Here is a 21,533-nt window from a genome sequence, read left to right as displayed (position 1 = left end):
AAAAGCAACAAAGAGTCCTGTGGCACCTTATAGACTAACGGACGTATTGGAGCATAAGCTTTCATGGGTGAATACCCATGAAAGCTTATGCCCTAATACGTCTGTTAGTCTATAAGGTGCCACAGAGACTCTTTGTCGCTTTTTATTGATATCAGTGTCATTTCTCTGGTGTAACAGAGCTGAACCTGGCCAGCAGCGGGCATCAGGCTGCTGCCGCACAGAAAAAAACCCCATATTTTCCAGGTGTGTGTCAATGAGTGCTAATGGGATGTAATTCCCCCGTTTACACACCCCCCTCGCCTGGGTAAATGTTTACAAACCCCTGTTTAATGGTGCTTGCCATTTACACAGCAAGGTAAATCCAGGATTCCTCAGCGCATAAGCGAGCGAGCATAAATGTCAGGTTTTCAGACATTTCTATTAAGGAGGGAAAAGAAACTTTGTTCGTTTGCATATCTGATGTAAACTGCTTTAAAATCTCGGTTTACCCATATTTACATAATGTTTGCTGATTAATAAATTAGACACTTACAAAAATCAGGTGTAAATCAATGTGAATCATTAGGCTCCGTAAACAATGTAAGCCACACTATGTCACCTTGATTTGTCTGCTGCCTGTAATCCTGCAGCTCCCCACTGCACTGCAGGGATGGAGTATCTTCTTAAGGGACGCAAGTGGGGCTCCCAGAAACTGAGGACCCCAAAACTAGTAGCTCCTTCTGGAAACATGGGTCTAAATGACTTGCCCGAGGTCACACAAAGTCAGTGGCAAAGTCAGGAATAGAATCCTAGAGCCCCAAATCCAGCTTGCTTCTCTAACCATTAGCCCCCACTCTCCTCATTATAATTATGTACCCTGTGCACCAAACAACACCAGCGCTGTGATGTGGTCCATAAAACAGGCTACCGGGTCCAAGGAATGCTAAGGATCTGTAGGAGACACTGTGGGGGTGGACAGCGTTGGGAGGTACCAACACAGAAAACCTTGTTTTTTCCCCCTCCTCGCTTCCTCCGATTTGCCCCCCACCCCTCCATAGGCCAGCCCATTCTCCCCTCACCTGATATCATCCTCGTTGGCAAAGATGATGACGGCCCGAGCGTGGGAGGTCTCCAGGAGACGGCGAATGATCTTATCGAACTCTCCCGCCTTGGGCTCCCGAGGGATCTTGACCGACTGGGCCACGCACACTCCCCCTGTGGGCGGACAAGACACAGCACGTTTAGAGAGGCCTTCGAACCAGCTGGCCCTACTCAAGCTCCCTTTGGGGGATACCTAACTGCTGCGGGGGGGGGGGGGGAAAGAAGGGTTCACTCTTGGGTCCCACATGCTTGAGATCTACATGTCTCTGGAAGCGGCTCGACCCCGGAAGTGAGCAAACCTCTGCGCCCCCTGCTGCTGATGGCAACACATGCGGCCGGTACACAGTGTGGAATGCCGGTTATTTATAACCAAGGAAACCAGCAAAAGACCAGCGTGAGGCCATTTAACATGGGTAGGGGCAGCAAATGCCAACATGCTCTGTATTACAGCAGCACGTAGAGGCTTCAGGTCAGGATCAGGGCCCCATTTTGCTGTGCGTTGCATAGACACATAACGAGAGACTGGCCCGGCCTGTAGGAATCTAGGCCTACATGGGACCTACACAAATTATGGTTGTAAGGTAAGTTTGGATGGTAGCATGAGAAACAGGCTCCCAGCGTGAGACCAAAGAGAATAAAATCCTGAGAAAGAAGAATTGTTGAGTTAATTTTGTAGTGACCCGGGGAATACCAGCGTTATCGTCTTTCAGGCTGGGGCGGAAGTAACAGAAACAAAGAGCGTGGTTAACTGGGAACCTGCTCCCTAAAACTCCCTCATCTAGCTTTGGCTAAGGGCCAATAACCAGCAGTAACATCACTTGTTTATTATAGCGTATACAAAGCAAGGTTCTTTAGGGGCTCTTTATCAGAGCTTTGCCGCACCCTTTGGAGTCACGCCATGATGCAAGGTGTCTCCTGGGCCTGACCCCATTGTAATTATGTTGGCCAACACTTATAGGAGTATTGTTGCTCAGGCATAGAATAGAAGACTGTATATGCTTGTATTGATATTTTGGATGTAACCAGCACCAAGTGGCCTTTGAGGCTAATAAAGGAATGCGTGTGTGGAAACGGAGTCACAGTAAAGCTTCATAAACTCCTTAGGATAATTATTTCCAACACTGCCCCAAAAAGCTCACCGCCTAAGTAGACCAGGCAGATGGCAATGGGAGAAGGGCAGTACGGCCACCCCCGTGTTGTGGACCAGGAACTGAAGACGTTAATGGCTATTAGCCACGATGGGTAAGGAATGGTGTCCCTAGACTCTGTTTGTCAGAGGGTGGAGATGGATGGCAGGAGAGAGATCACTTGATCATTACCTGTTAGGTTCACTCCCTCTGGGGCACCTGGCATTGGCCACTGTCGGTAGACAGGAAACTGGGCTGGATGGACCTTTGGTCTGACCCAGTACGGCCGTTCTTATGTTCTTATGACGTGGAGAGATGAAGTGACTTGTCCCAGCAAGTCAGTGGCAGCACCAAGAACTGAGCTCAGATCTCTTCTCCTCCTCGGTGTCTGTTTGGTCTATAGACCATAAGCTCACTGGGGCAGGGGCCATCCTTTACTCTGTGGGTGTGTGCACACAGCACCTCGCACAACCGGGCCATGATCTCACATGGGGCCTCTGGATGTTACTGGGATGAACAACAACAATCACAGTGCCATTGTGAGCGTTTGAGCCCTTACTCGGCCAGAAGTACCAGTGACTGCCACGGGGCTCTTTTTCTCCTTCTCTCCCCTCCTTCTGCACCAAGGGCTGACACCTGTTGACACCAATGGGCTTCGGAGTGGGCCCCTAGTGCTCCGAATATATTTGCTCAGTGCGTTCTTGCTGCCTACGGTGCATGCCCGGGAAGAGACAAAAATCTTCCCATTATTTCCACTGCCGCAGATTGTTTTTTCACACATCACTTTGATTTGTAACATCATCCCTTTGTCGTGTTGCTCCCTCTGATCAGCCGTCTCGAGAACTAATCTCTACCATCCACCTACTCCTTTTATTATCTGTCATTTCAAGCCATAACCGCACTCTCCCTTCCTAATCTCAATTCTTCGGCGGTTCCCCTGTCTCTGGCATCTCCTCCAAGCCTTCCTTTGCATTCACTCTTTCCATAATCTCAGATCACCCTCCTCGCTTTGCCACTCTTCATTCCTGCTTCTCAAACAGCTTTCAGCTGAGCTCATCATTTCGGATTCTCCTTTTTGAGTCCCAGCCCGGCTTCTTGTAACTGTGTGTGTAAACGCTGGCTTATCGCCTTCTGGATTTCAGACCTATTGCCCGAGGCTTGGCCCCTTAGGGCTCGAGCTCCCTGCCCTCCCAGAAATAGGCATCACCAGTTTAGTCCCTATTCTGGTTAGCGATGGACCACAGATGTACTGTTCTAGTTACAGAATGGCTCTGGAATACTGTGGCAATGGGGCCATTAGAAATACATATAATGTACGTACAATTATGATCTATTTGTATTACGGTAGCACCTAGCTGCCCCAGTCATCGATCAGGACCCCACTGTGCTAGGTGCTGTACAAACACAGAAGGAAAAGCTTACAAGCTAAATAACAGGGCCAAATTAATCTGAGGTGCCACCCCGTTAAATTTCATGAGAGATGGGCTTGGTTTATAATCTGCAGTTATGTCAGGTAGGCTAATAATGGCTTTCCATCCTCATGCTCCAGGCCCCTGTTTGGGTCAGGAAGAAATTCAATGAAAGAGCTCAGCACCCGTTTAATGCACCAAAATAAGTGGTGGCAGATTTCCAGCAGGGCTCCGCTCATGGGCTGCTTTGAAAAAGATGGCCCTGATTGTGGGTGCAGAATAGCAAGCCCTTAGGAACACTGGGTGAAATTCACCCCAGCATGAGGCCCATGTACCAAGTCCTAGGACTTTAAATGGTGCAAGGCCTCAGGCTGGCGCCTCCATCCAGGGGTGCATTTCACACCTTGCAAGGGTTTCACGTATTCCCTTGAAGCATCTGGCCACATTTGCTGTAATAGGCAGGTGACAGGACCAGATGGTTCTCTGACCTATTCTGCGATAGCAGTTCTTCCACTCCTCCCTGGACGAGAGTGACCTCTTGATCACAGAGATGGGAGCTCTGTAACCTACTCACCAAGCCAACTGCTGAGCATTTGAAATAGCAGCTAATTAAAACTTTAAAAAAAGAGAGAGAGAATGAGAAGAAAATTGGATGAGTAACCACGCTTCTGTCTGCTGGGCTTTAACCCTGAACGCCTGCCAGCCCTGGCCCCGCCAAAAGCCAACGGCTCCTCGCTGCAACTTTTTGGCAGGCACCAGTAAAAAAAAAAAAAAAGAATGGAAAAGAGATGGGAGAGAAAATTAAACATTCCAGGACCTTCCAGATATAATTGATGGTCTCAATTTGCATAGTAAATGACACGGCTGATGCCTGCCTGCCGCTAAAGGATCCCCACTTAAGCAAAGGTCAGAGTAATTAGCACACAACTGCCATTGCAGAGAGATTTCCCAGAACTCCTGCCATCCAGAGAGGACAACCCCCTCCTCCAGATGAGAATCTGGCAGCCGTGCAGCTGGGGAATGACAGCAAAGGAACAGCAGAAGGCACTGGGATTCAAAGGAATTCTTAAACCGGAGCATTCATCCAGCTGGCTGGGGAGCTCCCAGGGCCAGATCCTCAGCAGGCGGAAGTCAGCGCAGCTCCACGGATGAGCACCAGCGGAGCAGCTTGCCCCTTGGCTCAAACCTGCAGCCTTAAGCATGAGATTGGGTTATAAGTGTTATTTTTAGAGCCTAGGAGCTCCAAGTAGGGACCAGGGTGAGTGGGGGTCTTAGGGACCATGGCTATTCTGTCAGTATCAGAGAGAATAATAAAACTCAGCTCTTATCTAGCACTTTTCATCAGTAAATCTCATAGCTCATTTTAAAGGAGGCCAGTCTCATGATCCCTGTTTTACAGATGGGGAAACTGAGGCACGGAGCAGGGAAGTGACTCGCCCAAAGTTGCCCAGCAGGCCAAGCCAGGAATGGAACCCAGGTCTCCTGAGACCCAGTCCAGTGTCTGTCAACTAGGCACACTACCTCCTATGCCACTATACACTCCTATAGCACCTTTCATCCGAGAATCCCAAAGCGCTTTACAGTCGGGTGACATTCACGCCAGTGCAGCTGGCTTATGCACCACTTTGGTCCCACTGGAGGGATTAAGTGGCCTTTAAGCAGTGCTGACACCTTGTGCTGGTCCTCTGCAGAGGGGCAGATTCCACATTAACCCCACTCCCACAAGGTAGGCAAGGCTTATGGTCTCCATTTTACTGATGGGGAAACAGAGTCACAGGAAGGAGATGTGAACAGCCCCATGGTCCCACACTGAACCATGGGCAAGGCAGGAATAAGCCCAGGCCTTGCATTGGATTGGAGATCCCTCCAAAGACAGAGCAAGGGAAGGCAGGGGACACAGGGAGGAAAGGCAGATGACTCCAGAGCTGTTTTATTAAACTTACCAGATGGAGTTTTCCCCCCTGGGGACAGAAGTGGCTCTGACCTCATGGACAGCACAAGGAGAACAATCAGACCAGTCAATATCGTCACATGGATCCAACATGCCATCACCCGTAACATGCCCTGTTGTGCTAGGCGCTGTACAGGAGTGGTAGGAGACTCCTCCACTCCTCTTCACCAGCTCTTCCCTCTCCTCCCTCCCTTTTCTCCATCTGGTGCCACCTTGGGCTGATCCAGATCCAATGATCTGCCATAGGGAGCCTTTCCATTGCCTCCTATGGGTGCTGTATCACACCCTTTGGCTAGCCCATGGAGATGGGGTCACCTCACCGCTCCTTAATTCTGTCTCTTCTATCCTTGGTGTGTGTCTGTCTCTCTCTCTGTATCTCTTTCCCCCGCTCCCTTCTCACCCCACCCCTGGCTAAGCATCCCCCTATTCAGAGATAAAGCCCTTTGCAATGTGCTCATTTGCTTGCTGGCTGTAATTGCCAGAGCAAAGGAGAGAAATGGCATTTCCCTGACAAGAGAAGCCCCTGGAGGTGAAAGGTTAATGGAGAGCAGCTCATGAATAACCATGAGCACAAAGCCATGCACAGGCCTTTCATAAGGTTCAACAGGTAACACCCCATAGGCACTGAATGCAGCTATCTTTCCTGTGGTGGATTCATGGCTGCCCCCACCTTATGCCACGGAGCTAGCTCAGGTATTCCTAAGGTGCCTCTCCCTTGGGTTTCTAAGCACCACGTCCTGCTACTGAAACCACATCCTGGCTCTTCCTAGCACAGCACAAGATCCACCCCTAGGTCTTCACACTGTGTGCAGCACTGCAAACGCCCCCGGGGTCCAGCCCGTACGTAGTACCCCAAAGGGCGAGCATGCTGGAGACGGGAGGGTGACAGATGTCAGTGTGGAAGCAGCAGCTGGAGGAACGGCTCCATAAAGTTCATGCAGCCTCATCTCCACCGGGTTACACCCTGAGCCTTGGAAAGAGCATGACAGAGAGACAGAGTGTGTGTGTGTGTGTGACACACACACATACACACACACACACAATGTGACTGAGACAAGGCTGAGTTGTACCTATGAAAGACAGACTGACAACAGGCCCCTGTGGACCTGTCTGAGTATGTGACCTGACTGTGCACAGGTTGGTCTCTTTGTGTGTGTGTCCCCGCAGCTGGGTCTCTGTATTTGTCTCAGTCTGTCCCCTAGTGCACAGCATGCTCTGTGCATGTGTGCGCACTGATGGGAGAGGAATAAGCCCCATTAGAGCAGGTGGCACTGACATGTGTAGTGGGATGAGATCTGGTTGTGTCAGTGAGTCCCCAGCGTAGGCAGGAATGGGTAGCCTGGCTCAACCAGGAATGCCTCAGAGGCCCCTAAGTAACTGTTAGATCCCGACCCCCTGCACGTGTTATTGGCCACGGAGCCATGGTAACCAGAAGGCTCCCCAACAAGGAGTCATAATTAATTATTGATCTCTGCACTTTTCCATAACTCACTACTCCACAGAGAGAGATTTCTCCCTTCCCTTCATAGCAGGTTGCTTCCAGGGACCAGAGCTGGTCGGGCATCTTTCCACAGAATGGTTTTCTGTCAAAAAATGCCAATTCATCAAACCCAGAACTTTTTGTGAGAAAGGATCAGTTCAGACGGACTAGGGGGAAAACGTGTTTTGGAATTGTCAAAAGGGGTTAAAACATAAATGTTTGAGTTTCCAGTTCAAAATTTAAGTTAATTTATATTAAAAAAAAGTTTACAACAATTTGACAGTGATACAAAATGTTCCAGAATCATCTAAATGAAACATTTCTAATTGACCCAAACCCAATTTTTGTGTTTCACGATTTTCGGTTTGCGGAAATTTTCCAGATTTTGACTTTTCTTCCTGAATCAGGATTTTATTTATTAAATTTGAAATCCCAAAATGGTTTTGTGGGATGTGAAAACAGTTTCCCGCCCAGCTTTGCCAGGGACCACGTTGACTGTGTCTGGCAGCGTGAGCGGCAGGAATCCACCAGCTGCTTCTGTCATCCCTGTGTTCTCACTCCCCCCTGGAAAAGAGACACGGATCCGAGGGCCAGGAGAGGACTTGGCTGCTAGCGTCAGTCTCATGGGGGCAGCAGAGAAGGACAAATCCCGCCTTCATTCCATTCCTTCCATTACTCAGCTCAAGGGCATGGTGCTGCCTAATATAAAGCCATCTCCCTCTCCCCTGGGAATCCAGTAGATCAGCCATTCTCAAACTGTGGGTTGGGATCCCAAAGTAGGTCGCGACCCCATTTTAAGGAGGTTGCCTGGGCTGGCTTAGATTTTCTGGGGCCCAGGGCCAAAGCCCAAGCCCGAGGGCTTCAGCCCTGGGCGGTGGGGCTAAGGTTATGGGCGGAAGCCCTTGGTCTTTGGCTTTGCCCCCCTGGGATGGCAGATCTTGGGTGGGCTCAGGCTTCGGTCCTTCTTCCTGGGGTCCTGTAGTAATTTTTGTTGCCAGAAGGGGGTTGCGGTGCAATGAAGTTTGAGAACCGCTGCAGTAGATGTTGGACTGGGCTTTGCCCCATCACCTCATGAATGGCCTGTGGCGGGCATGGTCTGAGAAATTCCGATGCCACCCCAGGTTACCACCAGCGCCCAGAATCCAGAAAGCTGCCTAGGTGTCTTGCAGGAAGAGCTTCGCTGACAATCAGGCCCAGGAAGGTCTGAACGTGTTAGCTTGGCTGCTGCTCCCTCAGAAAGCTAATCGCTGCGTGGCAACAAGGTGAGTGACTGCTAGTCCCGGGTGACCCCTCAAAGGTTTGTAAGGTTCACATTCAGAGACACCCTCTGCCATTCAGAGGTCTGAGATATTTTCCAGCTCTCGGGAATGATCCCCAGCTGGAGCTCAGGAACGCGACTCAGCTCCTTGTATCTTCTCCAGCCTGGCTCACCCAGCCCCAGCCAGGAGACGTCAGAGAGCAGGAGGTTGGTTTAGGAGCCGTTCGAGTCCCAACACCTGCTGTCTGTCACCAGGCTCTAAGCCTGGAACTTCTGAGCACCCCTTTTAACAACACATAGCGCATGGCAAGTCATGCCACATCCTCTTACGTTCGGTTTGATTCAGGCTGACAGGCAGGGAAGCTTTCAACTACACAGTATCTATGATTCTCTCCTCCTGTCAGCTGCCTACACAAAGCTAGGGAGCAAACAAGCTAGGGACACTCCAGTGTATGCAGAGCTTCATCTGGCTTTCCTCTCCTAATGGGAATTCCTGTTTGCTACAGGATCACAGGCCAGCAGATGCTACAGAGAGCAGTGAGTCATCCACTCCAAACCCAGCCTGGGATCCTCCAGCAACTCCCCTACTGGGGAGCCCTGAGAGAAAAGGGAAATTGAGGCAGGGTGCCACAGAGCCACCCCTGGCCATGAGGGGGTGTGCAGCAGGTGGCCAGCCCTGTTGCATGCAAACACACATACTTGCACACGCACACAGGTATACAACAGCTAACATACCATTGTGTGCGTGCACACACATATGCAGGTGTACAAACCCACTCAAAACTCTGGTTGAACAGTGACAAAAAATAGATCTTTGCAAATATTCTACTGGGAAACTGTGGAATTTGCTGAATATGAAAAGCTCCCGACCAACACAACCACACTCACATAGACACAGCCATCCACAGACACATCTGCACATGCCCATGCCAAAAAAAAAAAAAAAAAAAAAGGCACATGTATTGCACATGCTGTCCTCCCGAATATTTTTGGAAAGCGAGTTGGTGAAATAGCATTCCATGTACACACGCACATACACCCCTTCAGGAAAGATATTGGAGGGGAATTTTTGGCATGGAATTCAAACCGGACACCACCACACACACACACACACACCCATCCCCCCGCTGAAGTCTGATCTCATTTACTTGGATTGTAAACTCTTTGGAACAAGGACCATCTCTTTGGGTCTCTGTTTGTACAGCCCCTAGCACAATGGGCTCCAGCTCCAGGACTGGGGCCAGTAGCAGCTGCTGCAATACACATAATAAATAACACTGGTCTACAATTTTTGAGAAGTCGTCTGCTTCAGAGATAAAATGTGCTATTTATTATGTATTTTGATGTGCTGAATTCAAATATGACAATTAAAACAACTGATTGGCTACTGTTTCTAAGATATTTAAGTTTTTACATTTTATGTCTATGTATATTGTGTAGATAGTAGAGTTTTAATCATAAATTGTAAACCTAGGTCTTTTCATGTGTTTATGGTTGCTTTACATGATAATATTTCACCTGTCCTGTTTATGTAACACTTTAAAAATCAGCAAAAGAGTTATATAAATAAAATTTATTATGAAACAAAAGGCAAAAAACTATTCTGTACATACTTTAGTCCTATTCAGTGTCGACTTGGCGCTTCTTGGCTTGTCTCTTGTATTCATTAAATGGAGCATCTCTTGTCACTGTCCAGCAATAGTCTGCAAGCATTGATGGGCTCCATTTGCCCTGATAGCGTTTCTCCATTGTTGCAATGTCCTGGTGAAATCGCTCGCCGTGCTCGTCGCTCACTGCTCCGCAGTTCGGTGGAAAAAAATCTAGATGAGAGTGCAAAAAATGTATCTTTAGTGACATGTTGCAACCAAGGCTTTTGTATGCCTTGAGGAGGTTTTCCACCAACAACCTGTAGTTGTCTGTCTTGTTGTTTCCGAGAAAATTTATTGCCACTAACTGGAAGGCTTTCCATGCCGTCTTTTCCTTGCCACACAGTGCATGGTCAAATGCATCATCTCGAAGAAGTTCACGAATCTGAGGACCAACAAAGACACCTTCCTTTATCTTAGCTTCACTTAACCTTGGAAATTTTCCACGGAGGTACTTGAAAGCTGCTTGTGTTTTGTCAATGGCCTTGACAAAGTTCTTCATCAGACCCAGCTTGATGTGTAAGGGTGGTAACAAAATCTTCCTTGATTCAACAAGTGGTGGATGCTGAACACTTTTCCTCCCAGGCTCCAATGACTGTCGGAGTGGCCAAGCTTTCTTGATGTAGTGGGAATCTCTTGCACGACTATCCCATTCGCAGAGAAAACAGCAGTACTTTGTGTATCCAGTCTGCAGACCAAGCAAGAGAGCAACAACCTTCAAATCGCCACAAAGCTGCCACTGATGTTGGTCATAGTTTATGCACCTCAAAAGTTGTTTCATGTTGTCATAGGTTTCCTTCATATGGACTGCATGACCAACTGGAATTGATGGCAAAACATTGCCATTATGCAGTAAAACAGCTTTAAGACTCGTCTTCGATGAATCAATGAACAGTCTCCACTCATCTGGATCGTGAACGATGTTGAGGGCTGCCATCGCACCATCGATGTTGCAGGCTACAAGATCACCTTCCATGAAGAAGAATGGGACAAGATCCTTTTGACGGTCACGGAACATGGAAACCCTAACCTCACCTGCCAGGAGATTCCACTGGTGTAGTCTGGAGCCCAACAGCTCTGCCTTACTCTTGGGTAGTTCCAAATCCCTGACAAGGTCATTCAGTTCACCTTGTGTTATGAGGTGTGGTTCAGAGGAGGAGGATGGGAGAAAATGTGGGTCCTGTGACATTGATGGTTCAGGACCAGAAGTTTCATCCTCTTCCTCTTCCTCGTCTGACTCAAGTGAGAATGATTCTGGTGCATCAGGAACCAGCAGTCCTTCTCCGTGGGGTACTGGGCGTATAGCTGATGGAATGTTTGGATAATGCACAGTCCACTTTTTCTTCTTTGACACACCTTTCCCAACTGGAGGCACCATGCAGAAGTAACAATTGCTGGTATGATCTGTTGGCTCTCTCCAAATCATTGGCACTGCAAAAGGCATAGATTTCCTTTTCCTGTTCAACCACTGGCGAAGATTTGTTGCACAAGTGTTGCAGCATATGTGTGGGGCCCACCTCTTGTCCTGATCTCCAATTTTGCAGCCAAAATAAAGGTGATAGGCTCTCTCAACCATAGTGGTTATACTGCGCTTTTGTGATGCAAAAGCCACTTCACCACAAACATAGCAGAAGTTATCTGCACTGTTTACACAAGTACGAGGCATCTCTGCTCACTTTGGCTAAACAGAAATGTGTCCCTTTGCAAAATCAAACACTGACAAATAAGAGAGCACGACACTGTATGATTTCTAGAGCTGATATAGGGCAATTTGTTCAGCAGAGTGATGTAAGCTTCGTTATGATTGCATCATCCATGATTTCTAGGAATAACATGATGCAATTCATATCACGTATGACGCAATACCAGCTTCAGATTGCATCATTCATTGTTTTGCCTAAAAAGCAAGTACTGTCCAAACCCAGTCATAGATTTATTCATAGATCCAGTCAAAGATGTATTTTAGTCATTTCTGGTTTAAATTGAGATCCCTTCCCTTTATAACTCACTTACCCTCGCCATTCCCAAGTCAAGGGTCGTATATACTGATCCAATAGCATATCTTGAAAACTAGAGCCAATCAACAATTTTAAGCATCATTTTCGTTCTCAGTGACCCAGAATTAGTACAGTTTGACTACATTTATTTCAGAAGCATTTTGGCTGTAGAGCAGTGTAAGCACAGTTTATACTGGTGTTTTACTGCTGTAATTCCATGGTTTTCAACTGGGTTATTGTGGATTTACACTGCCATGACAACAGACCAAAAAAAACCCAAAACCACCCCACACGTGGCTTTTCACAGGACACGGACTCTGCCCGACCGTCAAATCGTACACCCTTCCCAGCCCCAAATTCCAACAGAGATTGCACCCCATAGCCGGCACTTGGGCAGAAACAGGAGGATTCCACCTGCAGCTGTGGGGGGGTGATGGAAAGAGGCGAGATATATTATCTCCATTCACAAATAACGGGATTTGCATGCTCAGAAAGGGAACACGTTTGCAGGGACAAATCTACAAGGGTTTTACCAGCAGACACACAGATCCCCAGATAATGCGAGCTGTCTCTGTATCCCCCTCCCCCATATAGCCCATCCAGTATATTAGACACCTGTGGAATACAGGAGAGATGCATTCAACTGGACCAGAATCACAGCCCAAAAGACCTGTCTAATATAAATTAGTCTTCATAGCACCTAGAAGCACCAGTAGCCATCAGGGCCACATTGTGCTAGGCACGGTACAAACACATAGTGAAAGACAGTTCCTGCCCCTAAGTGCTTACAATCTAGCTGGACAAGACAAAGTGTATTATTAGCTTCATTTTACAAATGGGTGCACCGAGGCCCAGAGAAATTAAGTGACTTGTCCAAGGTCCCATAGGGCGTTGCTGGCAGAGCCAGGAGCTGAAGCCAGGTCTCTAGACTCTAAGGGTACAGTACGTCTACACTGGAGACACAGGAGTCATTTCCAACTCAGATAGGCATACACACGCTAGCTTTAAATGAGCGAGCGTGTTACAAATAGCAGTGTGGCCACAGCAACCATGTACATAGCAAGGATCTCCGTCGGGATCGTATTTGGGCAGCTAGCCCAAGCCACCCCCTGTGCCATTGCAGGTACACTCCTATTTCTAGCACGCTGGGTCAATCAAAGCTAGTATGAGTATGTCTGCAAGAGCTGGAAATTATACCTCCAGCTGCAGTAACCCTAAGGCCAGCGTCTGAACCACAAGCCTCTCCTTCCTGTCTAATCAGCAGAGTTGATACTCTTCAAATATTGCCAAGTACAGGCTATTTTTATGGGAGGAAACTGGGCCAATTTTATGTTTGTTTCCCATATGGGGAGGCAGATGGATGGAGAGGAGGAAGTTGGATAAACAGACTCCAGGACAGGCAGGCAGACCAGCAAAACCACAGACACAGCACCCGGCAGTGTCAACAGATACTGGATGATCCGCCCCATGATGAGTTATCGGGGACTGGCTAGCCCGCCAGGCATGGCTGCTGACCCGCCGGGACAGGCTGGGGCTAACACCTGCTTAGGCATCAGAGACACCAGCTCTTTAAGGAGCCGCCGCAGCTTAATTACTGTTTCCATGGCAATCAAGAGAGAAAATCCAACATAGGGAGCAGTTTGCAAACATAAGAGTCTTTCATAAAGTCCTGGCGCATGCATGCAATCACACTTGGATGTACACATACTTGTATTTACACACTTACACCAACACACACAATCACACTTGGATGTACACACATTTGTATTTACACGCTCCCACACACACATTCACACGTTCATAAGTCCGCGTTCCCAAAGTCACTTGTCTACCCACACAAGCGCTGCCATATACACACAACGCAACCTGCACATCGGGGCAGAGAGGCGAGTCCAGGGCTCTGAAATGCAGGTTGCCACGGGATGCCCCTGGAGACCCATACCCTTCCCCCAATACAGAGAGTGTCCATAGGCAGCCCAGACATTTTAGGTCTCCCACCTTCATTGGGTCTGGGCGGGGCTGTGGTTGTGTTGGGGAGCTGCATTCCTGAGTGATGAGAACCTGCCCTATCCCGACACCCAGGGATTGAGCATCACCCTATCTCCGTCCCCACAAGGGGTTGAGAGGCTGAGTCCACATATCAGGGCACGTCGGTGGGGAAACGCTGTCGCCTTATATCTGATCACCCAATGCAAAAACCTGAGCACCTGCCGGATGAGGATATAGGACAGGGCAGTGTATGCTAACCCCACACAAGCAGCATCAGCACCATCCCACAAGCCATGTGGGTCGAAGCCTGGCAAGAGACCAGCCTCTCTCTCCTTCTGCACGACATCGGCGACCTAAGGGACTTCTTCTAATCTTCAGCGGCATGTTACTCCGTTGACTTCTAACTCCTTGCTGTCGTCCCCAGCTGTCACACACACTAACCAGCTCAAACTCTGATTCCACCATGGCTAGTGCTGCCCTGATCACACTGTTTACAGCAGCGGTTGGCAGAGATCCAAGGAACAGGGTGGGATTTCCCCCTCCCATTACGCTCCTCCCTCTATGGGTTCAAGTCCCACTGCTACTAAATTAGGAAAGAAAAAAAGTAATTAAACTGGCGGGTTTAAAAAAACCCAACAAGACTAGAGAACGCAGCATGTGTTTTGCTCTCGATTCTGTAGTGCAGGCTCCCAAGGGCAGGCAAGGCAAGTGTCCAAAATAACAGCCTTTGCATCAGATCAGGCATGATCTTTACCTGCTCCAAACACCCTGTGTGTGTCAGTTTCACCCATCCACTGTCAGTCGTCACCCGAGCGCTGCGAGGAGAGCGGGAGTGAGCATCAGTCGAGTGAGCCCTGATGGTCTGAGGGGGAGCTCCTTTGGAAAAGAGTGGCCGGCCGCCGTATGTCCCACGTTACATCAGAGAACGGCGATGCGGCGGACGGCAACTGCACCAACAGGGTGAATCGGGGGGGACCTGTTATCACGTGCAAGTCGAGCCTGCTGAAGGGGTGGAGTGGGAATGGGAGCTGCCGTGACTGGCATAGCAGGCCGTGTGGGGAGGGACCGAATGGTTTACTGAGGCCTTGAGAGCGGAGGGAGAGAAAGCCACATGAGACAGACACAGTGCGAGAGGTGGGTGTGGCTGAGTGGGCGAAAGGAGCAGAGTGACTAACACGGCTGAGCGCTGAAAACAACGCAGCAAAATAATCAGGGAAGCAGCAGTGACCAAAGGGAATCAGGCCAATGACGCCGGCGGCCTTGAGGGGGAGGGCAGTTTCATGCAGAGCCAATTAAAGCGGGGGAGGGGAGGGATTTTGGAGCTGGCCGAGCTGTTTAATGACGGGTGTGTATTTGGAAGCCCTGTGCAGGGGTGGCGGCGAGTGGTTTAACAGAATCAGTGATCCATCCCATGCCTTCTTCACGTGATTGGAAGCACTCTGGAGCAGGGACTGTCTTTCTGGGTCTGGCTCCACTGCACAGTTAGCCTGGCTCATTGGCACTGGGCTCTGAACAGCCAGGTGAGCCTAGCCCCAGTATGAGCGTCCACACTGCCAAGCCCTACCCGTGTTATTCTGTCCTCACTGGTGCAGCACTCCTCCATGTGTATCCGGGGGCACGTCCGATGGTTCTCTATGCTGAGATGCTCTAGGATTCCTTCCCAGTCAATTGTATCAATTGTCTGACCTGCAGGGGAATTGTGGGAAGGCACTGGAGGACTTTCAGCCCTGGAGTGATTTCCCTGCATCCTCACTGCAAAGTGGGCAGGTTCCAGCATCATTTAAAGTGCAACTCAGGTTCTCACCTGCCTCCCCAGCTGGCTCAGATAGCCCAGGCTTAAAACACCTCCACACCCCAGCCAGGGAGCTTTGTGTGTGGACAGTAGGGGGATTAAGGCTAAAAGCTAGGTAAAGGGCCTAGGTTGACTCTGCATTGAAGATATATCCTTCTGTGTTTGTACAGCACCTAGCACCGTGGGGTGCTGGTCCATGACTGGGGCTCCTAGGTGTTACCACAACACAACTAAATAATAAATAATAATGCCTCCCCAGTCCAAGCTAGACACAGGGGACCCTGTGCAGTGACATAGGCAGAACAAACTGGGAGCTAGAGAGAACCACAGGGTCTGTCTGTATCCAGCAGCCACAGTAAAGAATCCCCTTTATATTCACTACAGCCAAGTCCAGTCTGGACCATGAAGGATACCGACATGGGGGTGCTCAGCCAAGTACAACAGCCAAGGCCCGGCAATTCCAGTGAGCCGTGGTGAGAAGAGAGCAAGCTGAGGGGCGATGCCCGAGAGAGCCCAAAGCTGAAAGCTACAGGAGACAGCCTACACACCTAGGCAGGTTCACATGAAAGGAGAAGACATCAACAGAGGAAGCAAGGATTTAGGAGTAACAAGGCCACAGGCGAGGAGCCTGAATGACGTAATAAGCAGCAATGAGAGCAGACCAGCTGCCTCGCTGTTGTCAAGCGTTTCGTAGACAGCGCAGCCCGAGAGACTTGTCAGCAGGACCATGTGATGGCATTGTGGTTTTACAGGGAGCAAAGACCCAAACAAGGCTGTCACCAAGTCAGGTTTGCCAGAGAGAGAAGGGCCCCAAGAGAGGCTGTGCGAGGCCAGGTTACCTGTGGGGGTGAAGTGTTTCTTCAAATATTTCGGCGGCCGTAGACCCATTAGTAAATAAGAAGGGAGACTAAATCAATAGTGATTCTGAAATGGTTGAGCTGCTGAGGAGCTCAATTAAAATCAGCCTAACACAACACAACGGGATATGGACAATTAGGGGGTAAGGAAGACCTTGTCAATGGGGCAGTTGATAGGAAACAGGTGAGGGAATACAGGGGAAACTGAATATCTACACAGCAGCAGCTCTGGGTGATGCACCTTGCAAGGCCTTAGGAAAATTAGCTACTGTGCCATTGGCTGCATCTCAGAGGGAGGCAGCAGAGGAGAGGGTGGGAAAACTAGAGTAGTACCAATCTTTAATAAACAGGGGAAGGCCTGAGCCTGGCGGTTACTGCCTGGTTAATCTAATGCCAACCCTTAGCAAAAGGGAGCCGTTAAATATTCAGAGAGAAAGTAACTGATCAGGATAAAGAGGAGACGGTATCCAATGCAAAATACACAGGAAGGGCTCGTAAAAAGCAGCTCATACCAGAGAGTCGATAAGCTTTTGCAACACAGGCTGAACAACAGAATTAGGGCCTGATCCTCCAAGCATTTAAGCAGTTGAGTAACTTTACTCAATAGAGAAGCCCCATTGAATTCATAGGGATTGCCGGGTTGGGTCAGACCAGCGGTCTGTATAATCTGGTATCCAGTCCCGTACAGTGGCCACTACCAGTTGCTTTGCAGGAAGCTGTAAGAAACCCTGCATGGACAGCTATGGGATAACCTGCCCCCAGGGAAAAAAATTCTTCCTGTCCCCTATTAATTAGGGGTTTGTTTGTGCCCTGAAACAGTAGGGTTTATAGCCCTTCCGGAGCTCTTCATTTATCTACTATGGTGACTCAGGATGTCCTTGTTATGCATATAAATGTCCCATCCTTTAAAAAAAAATTGTTAAGTTCTTGGCCCATATGATGCCTTGCAGCAAGGAGTTCCACGGGCCAACTTCGCATTGTGGGAAAGATTACCTTTGCTCCCCTTAAAATGAGCTTCATTTCAGTTTCACTGAAGGCAGCATCGCCAACCCTCAGCATGCCAAAATCATGAGTCAGGCCCCCCAAAATCATGAGACTGGTTTAAAAATCGTGAGCTCTTAAAATAACAAATGTGGGCTTCTGTTTGTTTGGTCTGCTGGGTTTTGAGACAACATTTTAAAGTTTTTCTCTGCAACTACAAGAGTTAGAAACTTTTTTTTTTAATATATTAACATGACAGCTGAGATTCTCTCATAATTGCATGACTCCAGGAGATGGTGTTTTAACAAAAACACCAGATATTGCAAAGCTTGCAATACAAATGCAAGAGCTGGCAATGCTGTACATGTCCCCTTGTTTTATCATGAAAAAGGATGAATATAAGTTCCTGATTTAACATTTCTCCCACTGGTTATTTAGTATGTCTTCATCATGTCTCCTCTAAGCTCAACTGTCCCTATCTTATCAGTCTGCCTCCATATGGCACTATCCACATGAGGGAAGATACGCACATGCTAAGTGGCTGCAGGATCTACGCCTTAATGGGTAAAAGACATAATGTTTCCAGATTTTTAATAAAGTTTAATTATAGATCTTCACATAATTTTACTTGGAAATTTAATTCGAAATTGACTGGGGTATAAGTACCATCGCACAGGCTGGAAATTAGCAGAAGGAATGTAAACTCTTTAATGCTAGGCAGCACTGTGGCGAGCTGAGAGAGATGCCCCGTGGGGCAAATGCAAGAGACAGGTGCTATGACTGGTTTTATTTAACTTCTTTATTAATGACCTGGAAAAAGAGGCAAGCAGCGGGCTAATCAAGTTTGCAGATGAGATTAAACTGAGGTGTTGCAAGGCCCGGTGAGGACAGATGAGCAAAGGGACCTAGGGAGTTAGCTGTATTGGCAGGACACAACCGGAAATCAAATGCAAGCTTCTCAGTCTTGGAGAAATGTGAACAAATAGAAAAATAATCCAGGGATTCACAGATTTTTATGGCCAGAAGGGACCATTAGATCAACTTGTCTGACCTCCAGCCAGCGAGTTTCACTCCTGTAGCCATTTCAAATCGGAAGGAGAGGCTCAGACAGCTGTAACACCCCCGGTGACCTAGGGATGAGAGCGGTCAGCAAACTGGATGGGAATTTGTAATGCTGTACAGCTGGGAAACACCCAAGGGGCGAAAAATCACATCCCGGTCTTTGGGATGCTCATGCAAACCCTGATCCTGGGGAGGTGCCACTCAATAGTGAAGGAACCAACTAGAAAGCGATGGGTAAATGGGGTGGGGCTAGAGGACCCATTTGGAAGAGACTTGATCCTCCGCCCGCAGCATTGCCGTTCATTCTATACACCTGGCATGGGTTAGAACAGTAGAGGGCACTGTGCCCACCCAGCCCTTCAACCAGCACACCCCCTATAAATAAGGGGCAAGAATGGATCCCTTTTCCCAGGCTCCCCTTTCCAGGGGAGCAGTGTAAAGAGGCTACTCTAAGGGCCAGAATCTGTCCCCATCCATACCTATAATTACATGGAGGCAGATTCTGGTCCCTGCAATAACTCCTTTACACAGCTCCTGTGGCACAAAGGGGCCAGAGAGAATGCCTGGGGAATTCCCCCAGTGCAGGAACGGGGTGGGGTCACATATCTGGCCCTACCCTACTTCTCCCCACAGCCTCTGGGGTAGGACCATACCAGGACTTGGCCAAGGGGGGCAGAGCAGGGACAGAAGGTGTATCAATCCATGCTCTGGTCCAGCCCAGAGGCAGCCATAAGTTAGAGCAGCCCATGAGGCTGCTCTAGCTTACCCTGGGCACTGGATCAGGCAGAACTAGGGAAGTGCCCTGGGATATACCTGCTGGCAGCTGCAACACAGATATGAGAGAGAGAGAAAGAGATACCCAGGACTCTGTCTGACCCCAAAACTGGCAGCACTCAGCTGACCTGGGTATCTGCTGGCTGTACCAGTGCCTACTGTACAATGGCAAAGGGCAAGTGAGAACAGAGAAGGGAGCTCATCTCTCTCTTTTCTCCCCATGATTGCCTCCATGAAGCTTTGCAGCCCTCCTGCTCTAGCAAACCCAATCCTAAATCTGCATGAAGAATTACAGCGAGACACATGCCCCTCCAAGCTGCCCAACTCCCAGGGGTCAGTGGTGCGCCTCCCCACTGCACAGCAGCCAGCATGCAGGAGCGGTGCCTTAGACCACGAAACGTGACCACGTGTGTCATTTGGCCACAAATTGTAAAGTGACAGTGGGGGGGAGGTGGAATATAGGAGGGCGACAAGCAAGGTCGGTTGTTTTCAGAGACTGTTTGGAAAGCATCTCTGTTGGCATCCTCTAGATTACTAAAGTCAGCACCACATCCATTGCCTGCAGCAGAACTCACTCAGAACAGAAAAGCAAGGCGAGCAGCCAGTGTCCAGCTGAAAGGATGGCAGAGGCAGTCCCCCATCTATTGCCTGTGTAGATGGAACCAATGTAGGTGTGTCTCAGAGCAGCCACTGCAATCAGCATGTTCTCTCCTGTTTCCCCCACTCATTTCCAGAGTTGCCCAGAAAACTTGCTCGTAGACACCATCCCTGTACTATGTTTACTTGCCATTATCTCATTCGGCCACCAGATGTCCCTGTGTGCTGCAGAGAGTTCCAGGCACTGAGGGGCCCCTGGTAAACACAAGACAAAGCTGGCACTCGAGCTACATGCAAGCCTGTTTCTGGCTCTGCAATTACAGCTGTTTTCTTTAACAAAACACTTCTTCCGTAAGGAGGGCTGTGAGTCCTCACATCACAACAATCCCCAGGGAGCTTCCTAGTGTGGGAAGGTGCTGATTAGTGGTTACTAGCTCTCTTCAGCATGTTATCTCTGAGTATGACTGTAGCCCAAGGCCATCCCCTCTGGACTTTGAAACAAAGATGGTTATTCAGAAGCACGTAATGTATATCTGCTTTTTGGATGCCATTTGCCATAAGCATGCACACACACACACACACACACACACACACTCTCCACCATGAGCCTGTAATGAAAACAGAGCCTTAAGTAATTCAATTTCACAACCCCACATGTAAGTTAGGTGTGGAACCTGAGGCAGAGAGAAATGAAATGACTCATCCACAGCACTGGTTGGATTCGAACCCAGGTCTCCCGACATTCAGTTCTGCTCCTTAAGCAGTTTCCCCCTCAACACAGTTAGCAATGCACAGCTATACTAGCACGGGGAGAATCCCAGCTGGCACAAAGCCAGCTCCACACTACTTTATACCCGCTCCCCCAGAGGAGGAGTGTTATCAGGGGTGGACAGGGCAGGACCTGGCCCGCTCCCATTCAGACACTCGGGACTCCCTGCCACCAAAACTATGGGCCTGATCCACGGTCATGCTAAGGCCCTTTTACACTGCTGTGCTGTGAGAGCACAAAAAGAGTGGTGATGGCCCCCTGAGAAGAATCCCTGCACTGGGGGCTTCCCTGTTTGGGATAAGGGCTCTAACAGGTGGCTCTGCTCCCAGCCTCACCAGCAAAGAGGCATAGCCAGAGTGTAGCGCATGATGGCTGTTTTCTGCTGCCCATATAGGGCCGCAAGAGGTGAAGCAGCCCTGAGGCTGCTCTAACTTATCCTGGGAGATGAGCAGGCCCCGGCACCACCCTAAAATATGAGCAGGACAAAGGTGGCATCAAGCCGTTCCCCTCTGCCCTTGCCCCAAGTGCTGGAGCACAATAACTGAGACACAGGCCCTGCATTTTAAGAGAAACAACACACTTCCTCCAGCCGGGCGGGAAGCAGGTGGAGAGAAGGGGTCTGCTCGCTCCCACATCTCAGCACTGCTGTTTGAGGCAGGAGGTCATCAAATAAAACCAGCCACAATTTTCCACTCGGATGATCTGCCCATTTGGATTCCCCCTCCCCTCCTGGGAACTTGAGAAAAGCAGCAACTGCCCTAAAG

General features: G+C 49.1%; 1 protein-coding gene across 1 annotated transcript in view; it reads right to left on the bottom strand.

Annotated features, from left to right (window-relative positions):
• Positions 1–21,533, bottom strand: part of GRM4 (glutamate metabotropic receptor 4) — a 183,302-nt gene that overhangs the window by 70,748 nt on the left and 91,021 nt on the right. Inside the window, exon 3 of the mRNA XM_065403414.1 lies at positions 1,059–1,194. Within this exon, the coding sequence (XP_065259486.1) occupies positions 1,059–1,194 (136 nt within the window). The remainder of the gene's footprint in view (positions 1–1,058; positions 1,195–21,533) is intronic.

This window comes from Emys orbicularis, chromosome 4 (genome assembly GCF_028017835.1).
Source record: "Emys orbicularis isolate rEmyOrb1 chromosome 4, rEmyOrb1.hap1, whole genome shotgun sequence".
NCBI classification, from domain to species: Eukaryota; Metazoa; Chordata; order Testudines; family Emydidae; genus Emys; species Emys orbicularis.
This window is presented reverse-complemented; position numbering and strand designations above follow the sequence as displayed.